We start from the raw sequence: 17715 nt of genomic DNA on the forward strand, positions 1-17715 counted from the left end.
AATGGTTGTTTTCCATTAGCCATCTCCCTTTCAGTTCTTGGGAAGAGGGACCAGGCCGGCAGAAGTCTGGTTAGCCTCACTTTGCTAGGTTGGAAACTCCCTTAGAGAACTGAGATTCCAGAGCCTCCCAACTCACAGCTGAAGGCAGTAGATGAAACAAGGAAGTGCTTTAGAGACCCTTCATTGCAGATTTAGAAGATCAAGGGCAAAAAGGCTTGCGGTTGTCCACTCCAGCCCACCTCCCAGGGTAGGGAGAAGGAAGGAGTTGTGGCTTCCCAGTGTCACATTCTTCTTGACATGGTTCTCAGAATTCATGGTGGGAAATCCATAAGATTGGCTTTTGTATAAACGATTCAAACACCCTTAACTATACAATAAAGAGTATGTGACTCAAAAGAGTCACAATTTCTGGTGTTTCTTCTGGTATGAATTTTTTTTCCAGCAAGAGATTTCCTGTGTGCCTTAGTATTGTTAGGTTGTTTGAGAAAGTTCCTTTCTAAATATAACCCTAAATTTGCTTCAGAATTGATCTGTATTCTACGTTCATTGTATTTTCTCATATCTGTGTAAGAGATGTTTGCGTAGTAACATGAGAATACAATGAATACAAGCTATAAGGCTTGATTTACTTTGAGTAGACATTGCTTGCCAATTGTTTAGTTAAAAATACTCTTTTATGTCTACTTAAAAGTTGAATTTGTAACTGGAAGCTTTTTAATAATGTTTTGCTTCCCTACTGAGCTTCTTCTAGACTTAAGGACTGATTTGAAATCAAACCCTTCAACTAAGTTGGGTCATGTTATCTAGATTACACAATGATAAGATACTCAGGTATCAGGTCAATTTCTAAAGGAGTTAAAACTCAAATTATTGAAAAATCTCTCATCTATATAATGTTTCTGCCTAGAATTATCTAAGGAATACTTGGATATTTGAGAAAATACTTAGTACGTTAATTTCTGGAGTATGACTCCCAAATAAACCAATTTTAATTTAAGATACAGTGGTGTGGGGAAGACAGTAAATGATCTATCAAAACCTTATTTCAAGGGGCGCCTGGGTGGCTCAGTCGTTAGGCGTCTGCCTTCGGCTCGGGTCATGATCCTAGGGTCCTGGGATCGAGCCCTGTGTCGGGTCCCCTGCTCGGCGGGAAGCCTGCTTCTCCCTCTCTCACTCCCCCTGCTTGTGTTCCCTCTCTCGCTGTGTCTCTCTCTGTCAAATAAATAAATAAAATCTTTAAAAAAAACAAAAAAACCCTTACTTCAAATTGAGCATGTTGGAAACAAAGTCTGCAGTTGCTGTCCAAGGGTTGTGTCTGCAGGTGGGACTAGAGCAACTCAAGAAATAGACACTCCTTTTGGTGTCCAGTAGAATGAATTACCTTGGGCTTGAAAAGACCATTCAGAGTGGAGAGTATATTTCCTCATTAAAGAGAGTCACCTCACCCACCTCATCTACAAAGAGGTCTCTGAAAGTCAAATATGAGAATCACTGGGGTCTTGGGGGTAGTTACTGCACACTCAACTCAAACACGTTCCCACTTTCTCTTCATAAGTGGATGCCCTGTTTTTCCAGCTTACTTTTGCCACACAAGGGTTGTAGTTAAATGCTGAGCAATGATTTGATTATCACTAAGCCTTTTAGAGGCTATTAGCACCAGTAAGCTTAACTTACTTCAAGAGAAAGTCACTTCTTAGGCCAAGTATACTTGCCTTGCTTCAGATTTTTGGGGCCAAACCTGCAGTGACTGCAGCTTACTCCACTGAGCTTTCCAATTCCAACTGCAGAAAAGTCCCTTTAATTGGTAACAAATGGTCCAAGAGCACCCTGGCACTACACATCTCTGTATGACTTAGTCCTTCGTTACATGTCATGGTTCATGATGCATTTCTTACTGACCTGCTCTAGCAGCAGTTTTGCCTGGAAGGGTGAAGTCTGTTGTGGTCTTTCAGAAATGCATGAGTGGTTACATGCACCATGAAAATGAATAGCTCCTATGCCAAAGAGAGTTGCATTCTCATGGTTTCAATTAACACTGACATAATGGGACTGTGTCCACACCCCCACCCCAAACTCCAGGGGCTATAATTAGAAAGCAGTGCCTCACCATTGTGATATCTAAGTGATTGTCCTGCCTCGAGAACAATTTCCATTGCCCCCCTTCAATTTTGTCTGTTCACAATGCCCTGACACCTGCAAGAGGACTGCACAAATGATCTTGCCATTTCCTGCATCATTATAAATGTAAATTCTAATAAAGGTCTGTCCAAAAAGCTTTTAAGAAGCTAGGTGTAGACACTTGTTCAACCCTGAATATTTGTTTACACTCACCACCTTAAACAACTCGAATTGTGAAGAGGAAGGTGGGACTGTAGCTGACAGTGGGGGATGAAGTGGGACAGCAGGAGCGTGGAAAGTGTTAAGGACTTGAGACGGCATGCTCTCAGAACAAAAATCGAGCCCTCTGCAAGGAGGTTAACACAGTGTTGCTTCAGTTTTATCGACAGTGCATCAACAAATATTCCTGAACGGGCCCTGGTTTGTTCCACATATTTTGTTATGTCTTGAAAATTCTGTTCTCGGGAATAGGAACATCTCATCCTTCTTTCTTTTTGTGTGTGCAGTGAATTCAGACCAGGATGTTGTTGTGGCGCCTGGGTGGCTTAGTCGGTGAAGCGTCTGCCTTCGGCTCAGGTTGTGATCCCAGGGTCCTGGGATCAAGTCCCGCATCGGGCTCCCTGCTCAGCGGGGAGTCTGCTTCTCCCTCTCCCTCTGCCCCCCCCCCCGCCCCCACTCATGTTCGCTCGCGCTCTCTCTCTCTCAATCTCTCTCTCTCAAATAAAATCTTTAAAAAAACCCAAAAAACCCTAGGAAGTTGTTGAATAAACTCATCACATCTCACAACATGTTTGGGTTTCCTATCTTTTTTTAATCATAATTTTGGGAAATATTTCCCCTTATTTTTATTGGGTGCTTATGTTACCAAGCAACAGATAAAATCTAGGTCTTTTTGTTTGTTTGGTGCAGTTGGCTTTGCAGACCAAAAAAAAAATCTTGCAGCAAATGTATGTTAGGGACTGGAATAAAGTAAAAGGAAATGTGTTTTTAACTTGAGTGCAGCATGTTGACTGCCATCACTGTGTAGTGTGGCTTAAGGTTCGTCCGGAATCACCGAAATGAAATCCAGGCTGCATGAAGAGTTCTTCTCCAGCAGTTTTCTTTTTTCAGGCTGCTTGCAGTAGTTTTCAATGTGGTGTTTGGAAAATGCAGGTTATTGAGTAGGAAGTCTCGATCTATATTAAAAGAGTCTTTGCAGAGAAGGGGCCTTTTCTGCAAAGGCTTTTTATAGTAGAAATGGCATGCAGATGTCAATGTCAGATGTATATCGGGTGGCAGGAATGAGTATCCTACAAAAGGGAAATGAGGATTCCCCTCCACACACCCCCCCACTGACTTTTACCATGAAACACAGACAGCCTCCTAAAATCCTAAGGCACTTCAGTGTTTAGAAAGATCCTTGTCAGTCTTGAAGGATTTTATAAGACTTGGAAGTTGGCTATTAATATCTTGTCATTATGGGTCAGTAACTCAGATAGATTTTGATTTGAGGGCGTATAGAAGTGTTGAGTCCAGATGATGTCCCCTTTCTACCATACTGTCCTCCAAAACTAAACAAGTCAGACCACCTCATTCTCACGTAAGTGATGTCAGACCTTTTTCTTACATAATATCCCATTTCCTAGTAGAAATTGATCATCTCTGCTACATTTAGCCATAATTCTTTAAAAATGTTAAAACTTTGGTAAAATGTGTGTATTGTTTTCTGGTGTTCTTTTGTTTAAGTGAGCTCTTTTTTCCTCCATGTGCAGCAGTGTTTACTGGAGCTTTTGAATTCTTCGTGAGCAGGGGCCGGTGGGTGGTATATATATATTTTTTTCCCTTGCCCCTGTGCCATCTCGACCTATTGTGAAGATAGAGCAATGGCTGAGGAAGTCCTTGTTGTTCATTAAACAGTATGTCATTTCATCGAAGGGTCTGGTCAAGCACATCCACCATGTGGATGAATCCTAACTTGCCCTCCAACGTAAAAATGGTTTCATTTGGTCACTACATTTGAAAACTGCAAATTCTCACCAGAAAACCATCCAGCCTCATAGCTGAGCATTTGCTGTGCGTGGATCCCCTTTGCTAGGTCTGGGGCGCTGTGGGGAAAGGACCAAGCTTCCTGTGCTCCCCTCAAGTTTCTTTTACTGTAATGTTCCTCAAAAGAAGCCACTCTGATACACATCAAGGAAGCTGAGTGTACATGCTCTAGAACCAAAATGCCTACTTTCAAATCTTGGCCATTCCCTTGAAGATCTTGTCTGAGTCCCTTAATCTCTTTTGACCTCTACTTTCGCATGTGTGAAATGAATTGATAATATGCCTCTCATATGATTATGGGGAGGCTTAAATGAGTTAATACATGCAAAGTACTTAGAAGAGATCCTGGCACATAGTAAATACCTTGTAACTGTATCTTATATATCAATAAAATCCATTAAAAGCTATCAGTAGACAGGTAATTCTGACATAGAACAGAATATTCTTCTCTTCAGTTTTGACATCAAGACCCTGCATGATCATGAAACCAGAGAAGCTAAATAAGCATTTTTTTCTGAGACCATTGATCCATTCTTTGTGTTAGTGCTTCGAAGGGGGAAGGGAGGAGTGTACAGTTTTCCCTCCTCTGCTTCTAAATATTTTGAGAAATAACTAATCTCTAAGAGAGGTTTGAAAAATGTGCCTTTTATCAAAGCAATCATAACCCCCCCACTCCCACTCCTACCCCAGCCCCAAGGATTCCGGCATCAGGGCTCAACAGACCCTTCTAAACAAAAGGAAGACCTCAAATGTTAGTCAAGAGGACCTATGACCCAAAGGAACAATTATGTTGAATATTTTAAGTGGCATGTTATGCCATAGAGCATCAGTATAGAATTGAGGATTAAAAGACAACCTTGGAGTATAGTTGCCCCTTGTGTTAATCCCCACGGGGCAGGATCTACCACTTGGACTTGGGTCCCCACGTAAATGTACTTTAGTAAGTAAGTTATTTAGGGACTCAAGAAGCAATTGATTTTGAGGATTATGAGGGAGTAGAATGTGAATGAACTTGAATTTAAAAAAAAATTTTTTTTTAAGATTTTTGTTTGAGAAAGAGAGCACTTGCACACGAGTGGGGAGAGAGGCAGAGGGAGAAGCAGAGTTCCCGATGAGCAGGGAGCCTGACATGGGGCTTGATCCCAGGACCCCGGGATCGTGACCTGAGCCGAAGGTAGATGCTCAACTGACTGAGCCACCCAGGTGCCCCTGAACTTGAATTTGTATTCAAAATAAATGAAGCCCCGGAACAAAGCCCCTGAAAATTCCAAAAGCTAGGCAACCATTTTGTTTCTCCACTGGGTACTCCAGAGCCAAAACGGAGAAGTGGTCCTTGGCACCCTGGGTTCACCATCCTGAGCTTGGTTGGGTCCGTGAGAGTGGGGACCGAAGGCCTGGGGAATGGTCACGTTATTGGTACTTCCTCTGGGGGGCTGAGCATTGCAGGGGACGCCTGTTTCTTTCCTTTTCCTGACTGTGTTAAAACCCTTCTCTAGGGGCGCCTGGGTGGCTCAGTCAGTTAAGTGTCTGCCTTCAGTTCGGATCATGATCTTGGGGTCCTGGGATAGAGCCCCATGTCGGACTCCCTGCTCAGAAGGGGAGCCTGCTTCTCCCTCTCCCTCTGCCCCTCCTCCTTCCTTGTGTGTGTGCGCGCTCTCTCTCAAATAAAATCTTAAACCCAACCATTCTCTGTACCAGGGCCTCATTCCCACGCAAGGGTTTTGTTTCTCAAGTCTGAATAATGTGAAGTTGCACATAGCGGTCTCAGTAGTGGTCCTGAGACCACAAAGACTCCGTTTGATTTTCTCCAGCCTGGGTATTGCTCATGTCCTTGCCCATTGTGGTTTTCTTAGAACTTGGCCATCTCTCTTCTCAGTTCTGGTATCTAGTATTTCCATAGCATGTTATAGCTGAGTTCTTGGTGATCCTTTTTAGTAGTTCGACAACCAGTCACGTGCAGAGCATGAGCCAGCACTTAGCCAGAGAATGAAGTGGAAAAAGTCAGCCAAACCCAGCTTCATAATCTTCCTTTAATAAAACTCTGTGTCATTTTGTTTGGTCCCGGTCTTTAAAACTTGAGCTGACATCTCCCTGTGTAGTAGACCAGGTCTGCTGCATCACAGATTTGACTTACAATGGAACAAAGAATGGAGCTGACCTTGGAGAGAGTTAAGAAAAGAAAACAAACGGAAAGGTCTTTTTTGGGGGTGGGGGGAAGTTTGTCAAATAGATTATTGTGTTTTAGATTTTGGCTTATTTCCTAAAAGCCCATACCATTTTGGAATGTGTTTGTGCTTTTGAGAGCAGGTTCCCTACTCTAATACAGAGATTCCTACTTGCTACCTAATCACAAGTACATTCCAGAATAATCCCCAACACGAGATAGGTGCTCAGTAACTATTTGTTGACACTTGAGCTTTGTACATGTTTCCGTAGTAGGGCATGGTTTCCGCTGAAGCATAATATTCAACAAATGCCACAGGCTGTAATCCGATTTCTCATAGGCATTTACGTACTAACCCTTCGCCTCTCTGCAATACAGCCAGTTAGGGGTATCATCAATGTGGAGCCAAACTACAGAGGGAAACAAGTGTGCCTAAGATGAGGGTTCACGGCCTGTGTTGGAGAAGGCCGGGAACCGTGAGCTCTCTGGGCAATGTTTGATAAGGTGCAGTGCTAGAATCCGATGTAGCGGGGGCACCGTCAGCAAGTCCGTTCATCTGTGTGGCCTTGCTTTTCTTGTGTCTTAAATGGGAGAGCCGGACGATGTGACTTCTAAGGCCCGTCCCAGCTCTGACTTCTGTGATCCTGGCATTCTCCAGCCACCTCCTCTCTCCAGGCTTGCGTGCTCATCTGTAAAGTGAGGGGGTGGGGCAGACAGGTATTGAAGTCCTAACTATCGATGACTTTAAAAGATTGGACTTTTAGCTATCCAGAAAATCTAGCCCTCCAGACTGGCCATCCCCCCAGGATATTGGGTAGCCAAGATGTCACTGCCCATTAAAGCACAGTGAAAAGGACTAATTTGGGCTCAGTTAAAAACTGCGGCAAGGTCCTAATTCTTGGGAGGGGATGTTGACTTTGACATACACAATTACCAGCTTGTTGTTGGAGGCCAGAGTTCTGGTGGGGATAAGAGGCGGTGTGTGTGTGTACATCAGATAGGAGCACAGTGGTGTTAAGTTTTCTTCCTGACAGTTCTAATCCCTCGTTCCTGTTCCTAAGGCTACTGTTGATAAGCGGTCTCCAAAGTCACACTCCAGAGCAGGTGAAGTGCATCCCAGCATCTGTTCCCTGCCCCGGTATCTGCTTTGGAAAGTTTGCTCGGAACACTGGTTGGTGCTGATAGAGAGGAACGCACTAATCCTCCGATAGTGACTCAGAAAGCAGAGGGCGGGGCAGAGAGAACAAGAAGACAGAAACCTTGGGTTAGCTGCCCATGAGTGATGGCTGGCCATGATCCTTTCTAAGCATTGATGAAGATGCAGGACAGGTGGAAGCGAAAAGAGGACACGACGCCTCATTTCTCCGCCGAGGACGGCCAGTACCACGTTTATCCTTGCTGCTTCCCTTCCTCGTGAACTTTTCGTAGCCCCCTGTGGCCTGCCGAATGGTATCTCTGTTTCTGCCTGGTCTTCACGTGCCTTTCAGTTCTGGCCACGCACACGCTCCTTCCTGGGCAGCCAGCTGTCTTTCCCACAATTCCTCAACCCCAGGCACTCTGCGTTCTCCCTGGTGGGGGCGTTCTCCCTTCAGTGGGCCAATTAAATCCAACCCTTTCTCCCCAGTGTCACCGAAGTCTCCTGTCTTCCATCGAGTGTTCCCTGAGCACTCTGCTTTACTGTTCCCAGGCCTTGGAAGCCCTTCACCTCACTCCAAGTTTAAATGTATTCACCTTCTTGCCTGTAGGATACATTGAGTTTGGCCTTCAGCACAGCTACGGGCACAGAAGGGAGTACACACTAGGTACCCCGCTACACCTCGATGGGGGGGCTAAGTGTCCAGGCCGACCCAGTGATGGTAGAGGCCACAGCAGGCCATGCACGGTGGGCAGGAGAAGGTCATCTCTACTCCTGTGTCTCCTGGCTGATCCTGGAACTGTGTGTGTACGAGGACTTTGGAACAACTGAGCCACATAAAATGAGTGAGAGTGAGTGTGTGTGTGTTGAGGGGGCGGCGGGGAGCGGGATGGAGGAAGCATGGGAGTCTACAGGGTGGGAAGTATGTGCACCTGGGTTATTTATGGTCAAGCGGTGTTCTTGCCTCTACCCCCACCCACCCACCTTCTTCCCAGCAGACCCCTTCCTTTTATCTAATCTTCCTCTAGAAGCAGCAGGCCAGGCCCGCTCAAGTGTGATCCATCACAACTCATTCTTAAGTTCAATTCATGGCCAAACCTTCAAGGTCAACTGGATGCACTTGGAATGTCTGTGTTATCACTGCCCCACGTTGTCTTTGTCTTCCCCCAAACTAGGTCAGTCCCACAGCGCAGTGTGCCGAGGCCTTGCTGAAGATGCTTTACTGCTCCCACTGCCAGGGGCTCGTGAGTGTGAAGCCGTGTTACAACTACTGCTCGAACATCATGAGAGGCTGTCTGGCCAACCAAGGGGATCTCGAGTTTGAATGGAACAATTTCATAGGTGAGTGAGCGAGGCAGGGGTTTCCGTCACTGGAGAATGCTCAGCTTCCGGCCACGGGGCATATTGTAATTACCGTCTGTGGAAGTTCTTCTGTTCCTTATTTCTTGTTGGCCAGGGTTCCCACTGTACTCAAAGTTCACACCAGTCTACAAGTAAATGTTCCTTGAACAAGTGGTGGTGTTACGGAAGACCTCAGACATGGTGAATCGCAAGTTGTCATAAGGAGAATGTGACTTCTTGGCACTTCCCCCCCCAAAAGGTCCGTTTTAGTTACGCATCATAGGCTATGTCCCTGTAAATGCTGGAGTATGGCCATCACTGACTGAGCTTTGAAATCATTCTGTCACACTGCGACCGAGCCTTCCGCACACCGGCCGGATGCCCGTTGGGTATTTGAATCAAGTGAAACCGGATTGGGGGGACTTTAGGGGTTCTCTTTCTATAGAGGATTTAACAGTAACTGACTGCTCCGGTGAGCACGAGGCCCTTTTGCTCTAGTCATTTTACAGGTAAGCATTCTCACAGGTCCCTGGCACCCAGAATCCAGACAGCAATGTGAGTGGGGTCCCCACTTTCCAAGAGGATTCATCAACATCGGTGGGAAAGGACAAGTTAAGGATCATTTAAATGTCCGGCCATCGACTTGGTTGATGTGCTCTTCATGCACAGCTTAGTCCTGAAACCTCCTGGTCCCCTGTGCTGCTGGCACTGCGCGCGCGTGTGCGCGCGCGCGCACACACACACACACACACACACACACACACACAGACGCGCGCGTGCGCGCTAATGGCTCACAAAACAGACTTTGCTCTTCCCCCATCCCCGTCACGTTTGTGTAATTGCAGAATGTAAGTGGCTTTAGAAGCACCTGTTTTTCACTTATTTGTTCACATCATGGGAACATGTATGCAATTTGCTGGCACCTTTGGGGTGGGGGATTGGTGTTGGAGAGAAGGCTTTTTAGTCTGCATGAGAGCTAATTACCATATTAACTGTTTGAAAATGCATCAATAAATTGGCTCCAACAGATTCTTGAGAACACTGACACAGGAATAAAAAAAGATGTGAATATTAAGCACTTCAGCAAAATTGTAGCCTAAATAGCTCAAAGCGAGAAGACCTGAGAAAATCTACACGCAGGAGAGCCGAGTCCCGTGAAAGGGAAGGCAGGGCAGCGGAGGCCCATCGTGCCCAGAAGGAAGCCATGGGAGAAATTGTTGCTTTAAAGTATTTCCCCCAGGAAAGAAAAGCTCGTGGCATTTCCAGATCTGAAGTTGATGTTTTTGCTCTTTTTTCAATCCTACCCTCACCCCCACACCCACTTGCCAAATTTGCAGTTCGCTTCTGCTAAATTCATTTTTGTAAATGTTGGTTAGCCTTTTTATTTTATAGCATCTAATGTACTTGTTCTCCGGGCAAAGGAGGAGAATTCACTGTACAGCACAGTGTGGAGTGACAGCCCTCGAGTTTTGCCAACTTTGCTATGGATCGATCAGGAGTAAGGTGCAGAGGGCCGTGTCCCTCGCACTATTCTCTTATTCTAACATGTCTGGCAGAAACTGTAACTCATTGTATTAAAATACAAATTCTCTTGTGCGCTTTTTTTTTTTTTTCATATTTTTCTGAAGAGTTTGCAGGTCCACATCAAATCAAAACCACACTGTGGCCTGCTTAATTAATGTTTTCAAGCAGGTACTCTAAAGCAAGGAGGAGTGAGTTGCTGTTGTTCTTGTTGAGAATTTTAAAACCTACATTTGCTCTCTTTCAAGAAACAAAATTAAACCCAAGTGGAAATTGATCAGATTTCTCAATCCATTTTCTTCAGTTCTTTGAAATGATCCTTTTTGGAGGGATGAGGTATATAATTGTATCTAAACTTAATTTTTAATGGGTATTTTATTCTTTATGTCCCATAAGCTGATCTAACAGGCCAGGAGTAATAGACATTGTTAATCCCCAGTGCTTTTTTATGAATTTTCACCAGGGTTTAATTTGCTCTGTGGTTGTAGAATTCAGTCCCAATTTACATGCCTCTGCTTGAAGTTCCTTTTTTTTTTTTTTTTTTCTTTGCAAAGAATTTTTCTTACCCCTTTAAATGACTGCAGTTAATGAATGGCGAAGAGCTTTCCCCCCCACTTCTTTAAATCAGATCTTGGGGTTAAGTCGGGAAACTGCCTTTTGTTTTCCCGGTGGGTCATGAGGCTGAAGATGGGGGTTTGTGGTTATTGGTGGCATAGTGCGAAAGGATTCACTTTGCCTGGTACAAGGGAGGGATGCTCTGTGGCTGGGTGGGGGTGACCCAGTGCCCATAGCCTGAGCGCTGAGAGCCCGAGGTTGGACCAGGCACTTGAAGAGACTCAAGCTAAGTTTTCCACATCTGCCTTCTTGCTGCCGTGGCCTCCTTTCCCTCTCTTGAATTGTTGTCAGCCTTGATCCAGATGGATCCAAATAGTTGAAACACCCTGGACTTGGTTTTGTAAGAGGTTGCCTCAAAAGGTCGACCAAATACTCCCCACCGCCACCCCCAGAACAGTCAGTTTCTAGAGAACCATACATTCTGCTTGGTGGCACCTTGTTTTCCATCATGCACTGTGGTTGCCTTAACATTCACCTGACGCCAACCGTACTCAGGTCACAGGCCTTTCGTGTTGGGGTGTTGGGGTGTCGGGGTGTCGGGGCTGCTGGAAGGAGGCAGCGACCCGTCAGCTATCCCGGAAATGAGGGACCTTTAGCCTAGACCCACCAGAAGAAAAACAACCCCACACCCACCATCTTTGGATCTCCCTCAGGCCTGGCTGCTTCTAGGGCAGGGCTCGTTGAGAGCCGACCAGGACTCCCCCCAGGGGCGGGAGGCTGCTCAGCGCATTCCTCAGCCGCCCTGCGCAGGACGCCATGGCATCGGCCCCAACAAAGGCCCGGCTTCCCTCCAGTCCCAGAGTTGACAAAGACGCCAAACAGCCAGAAGAATCGGGTTTATGTTTCCTTTGAGCCTTTCACAAACATATTAGTGATCCAGCCTTTCCTCGCCACTAGGGGAATGAGTAGTTTCAAAATGCTCTGTTTTCTTTTCTTTTCTTTTTCTTGTTTAAAGCTCTGCATTTTGGATGTTGATTATCTGTCTATTCATAATATTTTTATTTGGAGCAAGCGACTTCTTCTGCAAAGAATGTGCTTTCTGTACGCGGCAGCCCTGATGCTTTGACAATGATGAACACACTGACGTTGTGCTCCACTTGTTTACAAAAGTCTCCTTTTGCTAGTACATCAAAAGCATTTTTCCCCCTCTAGTACAATGCTATATTCATGCTGGCAGTCTTTACTTAGAGGTTGGAAGCGTCACTTTATTGGTGCTTACCACAATGCAATCTGAAACTTTATTTGTTATTTAAAAAAAAAAAAAATGCATTTCACGGAAATCTATTTGTGGTTTGTGACATTGGAATTGCAGCTTAGAGAAAGGACCCCCACGCCTTCAGATGTTGTGTTGCGTCTGTTCTAGGTGGAAGGTGAAAGGTTGATGAGCAGATTGGATTTCATTGACAGGCTGATGCCAAAACTCCTTTGCACCGGAAAGCTGAGGTAGAAGATGGTGGTGGCCTGCAGTCTTCTCCGAGAAGGGCCTATAGTCTTCTGGAAACTAGCCCTCCTTGCTGGGGAGCTGTCCTTGGCCTACCTGGAGGCTGTAGATAATGTGGGCCTAACGATCCTTTCCCTGCCGGGCCTTAAGCACCAGAGTGGAAAGGAGAGCAAACAAGTTGAAGAGTTCAGTGCTTGCCAGGAGTGAAGCAGCCTTTTCCTCATTTCCAGTTTCCTCTAATTTTGACCAGGATAATCAGGCAAGAATACTAAGCCTCATAATCCCCACAAACACCTACGGCAGAAAAACAAGTACCACATATTTTGTTTAAGAGATTCGACGTGTACTAAAACATTCTAGACTCCTCCAGAAGGCCAAGGTGACTCGCAGAGTAATCCGCGGAGACTCACACTGTGAGCACAGGCTTTTTGTGTACTGTGTCTTGTGTTGTCTTTTCACCGGAATGAAAAGAGGCACATGTTTTGCTTTAACTCGAGGCCCTTGTGTTTGAAATGGGAAGTTTATCTTAATACAAAATTGCATCTTTCAAATTTGCATTATTTGAAAAGTCATTAGAATTCCTAGGAACACTGTCATTTGTACTTTCCAACTGTGCGCTCAAGGAGCTGAAAGGGTTTCATTTAAAAAATGAAAGAAAGGAAATGATATGCCAGGATTTTAACGGATTTATGTTTTTGAGTCTTGTAAATGGAACCTAAATGAAAAGATCCTAGGAAGTCACTGGGAGAAGTGGCGTGTTATTCTGCCCCCAGCCTTAGGTTTGTCAGCAGGAGCTAGCTCGGAGCCTTGCAGTGACAGCCACCGACACACGAGGAATGAATAATCAGTACAATAGAACGTTCCCGATTGGGTTTCCTTGCTGTGGAATAAAGCATTCACCTGGCCGTTTCACACTTTAGAGAGCTAGCAATACACGGTGACTAAATGCAGCTTCTGTAATAGAAACGGACGTAAAAACATGAATTGATTATGATGCATGCCTTCTTCCCTACCCCCCACCGGAAACAAAGGCAGTAAGATAATCAGACTGATGACCCAAGGCCGAACTAACAGTTTACTTTTTCTGCTGTTTTGTTTTTCCCCAAACGTCCTATTAGATGCGATGCTGATGGTGGCGGAGAGGCTTGAGGGTCCTTTCAACATCGAATCGGTCATGGATCCCATCGATGTGAAGATTTCCGATGCTATAATGAATATGCAGGAGAATAGTGTGCAAGTGTCTCAGAAGGTAATGAAGGCAGGATAACTGGCAAGGAGAAGCAGAGCCCTCCCTCCCCCACCGCCCCTCTTCCCACCTCCCCCTGCCCCCCCCGGGGGGGGCTTGGGACCCAGCTTCCCTAATGGGACTGTGTTCGCTTCAATGCAGGTCTTCCAGGGATGTGGACCCCCCAAACCCCTCCCGGCCGGCCGGATTTCCCGATCCATCTCCGAGGGGGCTTTCAGCGCCCGCTTCAGACCGTATCACCCTGAGGAACGCCCGACCACGGCAGCTGGCACGAGTTTGGACCGACTGGTGAGCACTTCGGCGCAGGAACGGCCGCATTTAATGACAAGGAACTGACAACATTTGCTCCGAATGCATTTTTAGTTGGAAGGCTTTCAAGTGCGGGTCTTTCAGGTGAAACTTTCCAAGCAGGTTGCATGGGGATGTCCATAAATCTGCCTCTCATTTTCTAGCTCATAAAGTTCGTACTTCGTTAGGAAACGCGACGCATCTCCTGTGAGCGCATCACTGTGCCCATTATAGGGAGCACAGAGCGATGAGACTCCTCCTTGTTCAGCGGGAGCAGCAGAGACCCCGGGCTTCACTAGCAAAGGGGATGAATAGGAACCCCCTGGGGGACGGGGTTGGAAGCGAGCCGCTTTGCCCTTGGCAGCGAGCCGCACGCGCCATGGCCGGAGGGGGCGCCGTGGCAGGCGGTATAGACACTGCAGCCAGAGGAGGAAAGCCTCACGGGAGGAGACGGTGGCTTCTCCTCGTACCCACGGGGCCCGGAGGCCGGCGGGCCTCAGGTTACGGTAGCTGTAAATACAGAGGGAGAGTGGCCGGTGGATCGGGGCCACTCCTTCAGGGCCTGTGTTCCAACCGTTAGTTCATTTGAGCGAGTTTGTTCTTTTCTGTATAGATTTGATCTGCATTTTTCTCTTGTGACTCAAGCTGAAAATGAATCGCATAGCGCTCTGGAGCTACTTTAGACATGATCAGAAGACATATCTGTAGGCAGTTGTGTGTTTTTACAGAGGTCTTTCTTTCCCCCCCCCCCCCCGCCCCTGCTAATGAGGTTACTGATGTCAAGGAGAAGCTGAAACAGGCCAAGAAGTTCTGGTCCTCTCTGCCCAGCAGTGTGTGCAGTGATGGGAGAATGGCCGCTGGGAACGGGAACGAGGACGACTGCTGGGACGGGAAGGGCAAGAGCAGGTTAGGCTCGGGCGAGCGGGCTGGCGGGCTCCCTTCCCGCCTGCCCCGGGGAGGGGGAGCATGGGTCAGACGGCGGTTGCTCAGTAGTCACTCGAGGGAGGCATCACGAAGCACCGGACGGTAGGTAGCAACAGCGTGGATGGCTTCTAGACGGTCTAAGGAACGGCCTTTGTCCCGCAAGCCTCGGGAAGGCACCCAGCTGCTTGCTGGGGAGTCCTGGGCCGGAAGTGTGCGATGGTGGCTCTGGTCCAGCACGAGGGCTGCAGCCCGGGGTCAGGCTGTTCCAGTAGCCTCGTCTTTCCAGGATTTAATGCCTGTGGTTCTCGGCCCACCGGCCTGGCCCCCTAAAGCTGCAGTTCCCCCAAAGGCCTCGTTCTCTTCTTGGGTGATACCTTGTCTCACTGCCCTCCACACTCAAGTAACTTTGCTAAGTCCCTGCTGTATCGGCCCTTGACTCTGACCCACCAACCTCCGTAAAAGGGGTAGCATTCCAAAAGGTCCCCGTCAAAGCGGAGAAACAAGAAATGGGAGCACTTTCCCCTGAATTGCACTCAGTAGGACTACTAGAATTGAGGCAGAATTCTCTGATCTTTGGCCACTTTGAGCTTTACCGATCATCTTAGCAGAGTCATTTTTCATTTCAGATACCTGTTCGCGGTGACGGGAAATGGCTTAGCCAACCAGGGCAACAATCCGGAGGTCCAGGTGGACACCAGCAAACCGGACATACTGATCCTTCGCCAGATCATGGCTCTTCGGGTTATGACCAGTAAAATGAAGAATGCTTACAATGGGAACGATGTGGACTTCTTTGACATCAGTAAGCATTTGTGGTTTGAAACTTACACGTTGCTCTCGTACGCTGTGTGAAGAGAACGAGCGGAATGAAATCTCTCTTCCTTTTTTTTTTTTTTTTTTTTTAAATAGGTGACGAGAGCAGTGGGGAGGGAAGCGGTAGCGGTTGCGAGTACCAGCAGTGCCCCTCGGAGTTGGAGCACAACGCCACCGAGCCCTCCGGGAAGAGCGCCAACGATCAGGCCGGCAGCGCTGGTGGCTTTGTGCGGGCGCAGCCCTCCCTCCTCGCCGCCTTCTGCATCGTGCTCCTGGTCATGCAGAGAGAGTGCAGATAATTCTGAACCTTAGCGAGTTTTCTTCAAAAAGTTAAAAAGGCACCAGTTATCACTTTTATACCATCCTAGTGACTTTGCTTTTTAAATGAATGGACAATGATGTACAGTTTTTACTATGTGGCCACTGGTTTAAAAAAAATGCCGACTTTGTGTTCTCATTCAGTTTTGCGAGGGGGGGAAAGGGACTTGGATGTATAAAGGCGGTTCCTGGCGCCCCCCGCCCCCCGCATCATGTTAAACGTGGCTGACAGTGTAGGTACAGAACTGTAGTTAGTTGTGCATTTGTGATTTTATCGCTCTTGTTTGTTTTGTTTTTTTTTCTTTTTGTTTGTGGGTGGTTTTTTTTTTTCCCTTCAATTATGATCTCACCTTGTTTCTTACAAGAAAACCAGGGTCCTTTCTTGGCATGTAACATGTACGTATTTCTGAAATATTAAATAGCTGTACAGAAGCAGGTTTTATTTATCATGTTATCTTATTAAAAGAAAAAGCCCAGCAAGCAGTAAAATTTCCATTTATCCCTGTTGTTTTAGTTGCCTTATCTGGAGAGGAGCGGATGTGATTTTGTTTTTTATTATTGTTAAGGTAGGACAGAATGTGAAGGCACAGGGGGGCTTCTGAGCCACTTGGTAGGTTGTATTCAGGCATCGATACCAGAAGAAGGCTCTACTTCATTGATAGCCAGGGACTGGAGGAGACTGCAGACTATACCCGTCTTGGTTGAATTGAATTATATAAACTAAGGTCACAGGTCCATTTCTCGAACCCGCTTATACTTAGAGCGGCGCCCATTTAGAAGAAGATTCTTTTTCGGTACACTCTCCCTAGAAATATAGAAAGCATTCAGGATGCCGAAGTTATCACACGTTCACACTTAGTTTGGGGGTGGGTTTTTGTCTTTTTCTGTCTTATCCAGGCAAGTTAGCAAGCCGCTGTGTGCTGGTCTTCATGTCCACACTGACCTGCTTTGACTTCCTATCCCGATGGCAGAAATAAGTGACCAGGGAGTTCATTTGGTCCCCCTTGTTACAGCATACCAGATTTCACACCCCACCTTATAGAATAGGGAACTGTCTGGGGGCTAACCAGAACCGGGGTACAGTCTGGGCTCACCGAATAGCTGTCCACACTCCTCCAGCAAAGTTGTCGTCTTTGCATTTGGTTTTGGATCCCAGTTTTTGTAAAACAAGATTGCTAAAGTGTCCTCCTACTTGAGTCGTCTTGCCCGGGCGCCTCTGATCAGAAAGGCAAAGGGCTTGCTGTGGTTCACAGCCGTGTGCTACCCTATCAGCCAAGAAGTCCGCTTGGCGGGGATCTGGGTGTCCAGACTTTTTTCACGTGTTGTTGTTGTTTGGAGGGGGACAGGAGGGAGTAGAGAGCCCAGAAGGCAATAGCTTAGCTGTGACCCTTAGCCACAATTCCGGGGTGGGGGTGGGGGTGGGTGGGGGGATCTGGCAAAGGCCATAACTGTTGTCCCAGGCCAAAGACAACTGCCTTGGCCCCTTAGGACCCCGTTCCTTGTATCCTTACCAAATGACAGCTTCTAAAACTATGAGAAGGTAACAGCTCCCTTTAAAAAGGAGTTCCCAAAAAGTCTTCAAAAAGAGAAAACCCTGCAAGTCTCTTCCTGCTTGAGACAGCCATTGAGATCTCCGATTCCACAGAAGCTAACACCCACAGAGAGGTGGTTTGTGTTCCTGTTCCATCTTTGGTTGTAAGACTAATTCTCTATTTTTATATTGAAACGTAATTACTTGATAGCTCAGGGTCTACATTTCATTCAGC

General features: G+C 46.6%; 1 protein-coding gene across 1 annotated transcript in view; it reads left to right on the forward strand.

Moving 5' to 3' along the window:
• The window catches only part of GPC4 (glypican 4), a 105659-nt gene extending 88283 nt beyond the window's left edge, over positions 1-17376 (forward strand). Inside the window, exons 4-9 of the mRNA XM_021684290.1 lie at positions 8618-8783; positions 13479-13609; positions 13748-13894; positions 14664-14800; positions 15445-15620; positions 15728-17376. Of these exons, the coding sequence (XP_021539965.1) occupies positions 8618-8783; positions 13479-13609; positions 13748-13894; positions 14664-14800; positions 15445-15620; positions 15728-15930 (960 nt within the window). The 3' untranslated portion in view covers positions 15931-17376. The remainder of the gene's footprint in view (positions 1-8617; positions 8784-13478; positions 13610-13747; positions 13895-14663; positions 14801-15444; positions 15621-15727) is intronic.
• The last annotated feature ends 339 nt before the right edge of the window (positions 17377-17715 follow it).

Source organism: Neomonachus schauinslandi, chromosome X, assembly GCF_002201575.2.
Source record: "Neomonachus schauinslandi chromosome X, ASM220157v2, whole genome shotgun sequence".
In the NCBI taxonomy this organism is placed as follows: Eukaryota; Metazoa; Chordata; class Mammalia; order Carnivora; family Phocidae; genus Neomonachus; species Neomonachus schauinslandi.